The 5087-nt window shown below is 36.8% G+C and overlaps 1 protein-coding gene across 1 annotated transcript; it reads left to right on the top strand.

Moving 5' to 3' along the window:
• Positions 1 to 1642: 1642 nt before the first annotated feature.
• LOC136221945 (zinc finger CCCH domain-containing protein 48-like) lies at positions 1643 to 4393 on the top strand. Its single transcript, XM_066009420.1, has 8 exons — positions 1643 to 1749; positions 2278 to 2754; positions 2845 to 3030; positions 3125 to 3235; positions 3383 to 3532; positions 3624 to 3809; positions 3927 to 4024; positions 4116 to 4393. Exons 3-8 carry the CDS (start codon positions 3001 to 3003, stop codon positions 4237 to 4239), a joined length of 699 nt encoding a protein of 232 aa, XP_065865492.1. The 5' UTR covers positions 1643 to 1749; positions 2278 to 2754; positions 2845 to 3000; the 3' UTR covers positions 4240 to 4393.
• The last annotated feature ends 694 nt before the right edge of the window (positions 4394 to 5087 follow it).

Genomic DNA, 5087 nt, shown 5'->3' with positions numbered 1-5087 from the left:
GGTTCCCCTTTGGAGCCTCTCCATCTCTTCTTGCTCCAAGTTCTCTCTTGTCTTTCTCAACATCTCGGCATATTGGAGCCTCATCTCCATTGTCTCGGCTTCAAGACGTTCCTTTAAGGCTTGTGAATAACTCGGTTGAATCATTGTCGAAAGAAGTCTCCGTTCAAGGAAAACGATCGGCTCTGATACCAACTGATACAGATTGGATTTATCTGAAAGTGACGTGTTAGTTTTAATCGTAAACTAACAAAGATATTCCAATTCTCTAGCTAAACTAGAAGGAGTGAATCCCAATTCATGGACTAAATCCATAGGAAATCAAGATTCCCCATTGTTGAAGGATAAACCTTAACAAGCTTCACAAAGAAGTTTAATATTTGATTGATAAAAAGTTAAAGAAGAATTACAAGAAAGAGATGAATTTATATCATATCAAAAACCCTACTTGCCTAATTACATAAAGGGTAAAGAGCTTAGCTAATTAGAACATAAAGATAAGGGGTAAATGGAGTAAAGGTGAGTGGAGGGGGTTGATTTGAAGGAGGGAGAGGAGCTGAGGGACCAAAGGTGTAAATAACTAGGAAGCTAGAGTAAGGAGCAAGTTCCTAAAAAGTGCAAGTACACGGGGCGTACCCAAAAGTACGCGGGGCGTACTTTGGCTGATGAGCCATTCTCTGGATCAGGAGCCATTTTACACGGGGCGTACTTTGGCTGTTGAACTCTTCTCCGGTCAAACCCACAAGTACACAGGGCGTGTTTTCTTCCACGCGGAGCGTGCCCAATCCAAGCCCTGCATATGTGACCTTCCCGACCTTCTCCGGATCAATCCCAAATACACGCGGAGCGTGTCCAAGTACACGCGGGGCGTGTCCGAGAGATGTGTTGTATTGTTTTGGCCTCTTTACTCGCTTGTTGCTCGCACTTGGTTCTTCCTCCGACTTCCCTCGCTCGGACTCGATCCTAGGGAAAGATGCCCCGCATCAAGTTGAGTAAAAAATGCTCATTTCCAACATCGAATTAAAACTTTCATTTGAGTTGAGAAGATTGGCTTCTGTCGTCAATTTCTATAGCTTTCTCTAAGTGCAAAAGATATTTGAAACTATGTGAAGCCTCATTTCTTATCCACCAAATAAGCTAATGAACGCTTATAATGGAAATAGAAAAAGTCCACCCACATGAGCACTAAAGGATTGCGTCATAGCTATAAAAGAATAAACTATAGAAAGAGACTCTCAACCAAATAATCCTAAAATAGTTTGCCAAATACCTAGAAGGAAAATGAAATGGATAAAAACATGCTCCAACGATTCATCATGCAAAGACGGTTTCTTCAAATTACAGAAGATCTCAACGTAATTGGGATGTTCAATGTTCTTTCATCCCAAGTTCCATCATTGAAAAAAAAACATTTTTTTTGTAGTTTATATAATTTCGATTATATAAATTTTAATTTTGTGAACATATTTATAATATACAAAACCTTATAAGATAATTATATAATTAATGGGCATGAAAATTATTTGAAAGAAATAGAAATATGTAAATATATTAATACTGATTAGTTACAAAATTAACGTACCTGAAATTGTAACGTAGATACGTCTCTAAATTAGCTTTGTTAGGAAGCTACGTCTCTATTTCTCTATATATACTACAGGATAGAAAACCCTACCTTGACGCATACTCTCTCTCTCAGCCTTCCCTCCCTCTTGCAATTATTCTATCGATCGATCAGCTTTCCGCTTTCAGGTTTGCTTCTTTGTCGAGCGCTTCTCTATATTTCTTTACCAAAATAAAATATTTATGGTTTCTTAATGGATCACCGAGAAGCTATGATCGTCAAGGATTCGATTATGATAATCATGTCCCTTTTGGTTGGTTTTCCGTTGTGGATTTTATCGGTTTCCCTTTTTACGTGCTTTAGTAGTTTCCGTAATCGGATAATGATGCTTCTTGTTTGTATATGGTAATCGGAAGTGGTATCGTGGACTTTGGTGGTTTTTAGGGTTTTACTATGCGGGACTCAGAGATATTTGAGGATTTCATCTTTCCACGGGTCTCTTTTAGGGGTTTTAGGGTTTTCTTCATAGAGTATCGGAAATTTATGGTTTATCCCAAATCTTTGGGTTTTTTTATTCTGTTCTCTGGGTTAAAGTTCCTCCGATCATGTTCTTGGTGTGCACCGAAATTAGATAGATTGGATTGGCTGATTGAAATCATCTGGTATTATCGTGTGGTTCTCTCTGTTCATTCTGCTCTTGTTTCTTGTCTTTATAGTATGGATACTAAGATCGCGAATTTTCATGGACGATTTGGAGGACCCGTTAAAGGCAAAGTTTACAGCAACCTGGTATGTCAATTCTGGCTGGCTGGAAACTGTAAGAGAAATCCCTGTAGATTCCTGCACAGGGAAGAATTACCCACTTCAAAGAGGCAATTGCCTACTTCAAAGAGAGAAATACCTACTTCAAAGAGGGAATTACCAGCTTCAAATGTTTACAGAAGAACTCCTAAACAATCCAAGACCTCTAACTATGCTCCAAAGAGTTCATTGGCTTCACCTAAGAAGCGCACTAGCGCAAACAGTATCTCGGCTTCAAATGAAAATACAAGTATGCAGAGCCTCAGTTCATGTACTGAGGAGGTGGTGAATACTGAGTGCCCAAAAAGTTCAGGTGTTATTACTCCTGCCACCGGGCCTTCTACTAAAAAGGATTTGTTCTCAATGTTGCACAGCTGGAGGGGCATACTAAGGTAACCATTTGTTTCTTGATTTGTTCTCAATGCTAGTATTAAGTGTTGTGATTAGCTAAATTTCATTGTGGTGGTTTTTTTCTATGCTAGGGTATCTCTGGGATTGCCCTTCCCTCCGGATCCGATAAGCTCTACTCCGCCAGCTATGATGGAATCGTGAGTATTTGGGACTGTCACACTGGGCAGTCTACAAGGATAGTAACTCTTGGTCAAAAAATTGGATGTTTACTTAGTGAAGGTTCTTGGATGTTTCTTGGTTTGCATAATTCTATAAGGGTTAGTTTCATAATAGATGACTTTCTTTCCTTCACTTATCTGGACTTGTTTTATTCTTTAAGCTCATCAATACCTTTTGTCTCTAATATTTCAGGCATGGAATTTCGACACTAAAACTGAGTATACCCTTGGCGAGGGAAGCGAATCATTTGGACTAGTTTATGCTATGGTTACTAGTGATGATATGCTTTTTTCCGGAGGACAGGTAATCAATGGGATTTCAGTCTTTACGATTTCTTAAGTCCAGGCATTTATTAGTGCAAGTGAACATTATTAGAACTTGCCCTCATTTACCAATATAATTTTGTTACTTTATGTATATTCATTGGCATCATTTGTTTTTGTTTTGCAGGATGGTTCCATTTTGGTGTGGAAAGGTTATAATGAGAAACTGAAGCCTTTCAAGTTGGCCGCTTCTTTGAAAGGTCATACTGCTGCCGTAACATGTTTAATTGTGGGAAGGAACAGGTTATACTCGGGTTCCACAGACGGTACAATAAGGGTAATTAAGAAGACATGATTTTTTTTTTTTTTTTCATTACTAGTCTGTGGAGGTTTGATATCTGATGATGTTATTGATTACTTCCATCCAGGTGTGGGACTTGAATACTTTGAAGCTCCTTCAGTTACTAAAAAAGGAGCATACTGATGTGGTGAGGTCTCTCATTGTCTGGGAAGACTATCTATTATCCTGTTCACTGGATAAGAAAATAAAAGTTTGGGGTTGTACCGACGACGAGGGTACCATTGAAGTTGTATATACGCATGATGTCAAACATGTAAGTTGTTTCTAATTCTGTCTTGTTGTGTTAGTTTCTAATTTCTTTATTCTGTCTCTTAGAAGAAATCAAGGGAGTTGTGACTGACTGGAAGTTGTTTGTTCCTTGTTTATACAGGGTGCCATTGCTTTGTGCGGAATACATGATGCAGACAAAAATCCAGTTTTGTTATGCTCGTGCAATGATGGTTGTATTCGCCAATTTGATCTTCCATCGTGAGTATACTTAAAACCGTTAATATACATGCTGCATATATATTTGATTTGATATTTAGGAACAAGTCTTGAGTGTTGGATTGTTTATTAGATTTCAAGAAAGGGGCAGTCTTTATTCAAAAGACGAAGTGAGAAGAATGGAGATAGGACCTGATGGACTCTTTTTCACTGGTGATGCATTAGGAAACCTTTCAGTGTGGAAATTGGCACCCTAATCTCTCTCTGTCTCTCTCATCAGCTGCTGTTATGGTTTATATACAAGTGTATGTAATTATTTTTACAGACCCCATCATATTATTTTTTTGCTGGGGTTTTGACTCGTGAACAAAAATTGTAAATATTCTTCATATTATCAATGAAATCATTTTCCTTTTATTTTGACTTTATATGTTTATATATAACAAGTGATGAAAAGCCAAAACTGATTCTGTTTGCAAATTTTACTATAGCTTGTTACTTATGTCAAGTATTTGACTTTGTTGAATGCTAAATGTCAGTGTTCATATTTTCAGAATGTTGTTTGCATAGATACACAGCCCATGAAAGGTGTATGTTTTGCAAGTTTTTTGGGTCAAGATTTGTATGATTATTTCCCAACTATCTTTGTTTGTTCTGTCAGGGGATGTTAAATTAGAACCTCCAGTAAGTTGCATGTTCCAGAGGTAACTGCTATAGAAATTGATTTTCATCTGAATATTTCAAATTCATTTTTACTTTTATAGGTTATCTCCATATGTATACATTCAACGTGCAAAAACTCCTTAAGTTCATGTAGTTTTTATTTTATCAGTTACTGGTCTAACTTAAGAGAATCTCTCTTTTTACCAAACAACACACTTAAATAACATGAAAACTAAAAGTCTAAAAATTAAAATTGTTTAAAATATCATTAAATTTTTAAAAAATTTCATTTTGAGATTGTTAACCGTCAAATTTGACAATATCAACTCAAAAGTTAACAAGCACAATTAACGTTTTGACAAAAAAATTTACCATAGGCCTCCATCTATAAAAGAGTGTAACGTAAGTCCTTGATTTTTTATTTGAACATATTAAGTGCATT

Source organism: Euphorbia lathyris, chromosome 3 (genome assembly GCF_963576675.1).
Source record: "Euphorbia lathyris chromosome 3, ddEupLath1.1, whole genome shotgun sequence".
NCBI lineage: Eukaryota > Viridiplantae > Streptophyta > Magnoliopsida > Malpighiales > Euphorbiaceae > Euphorbia > Euphorbia lathyris.
The sequence above is the reverse complement of the archived record's forward strand: the minus strand, read 5'-3'. Positions and strand labels throughout refer to the sequence as shown.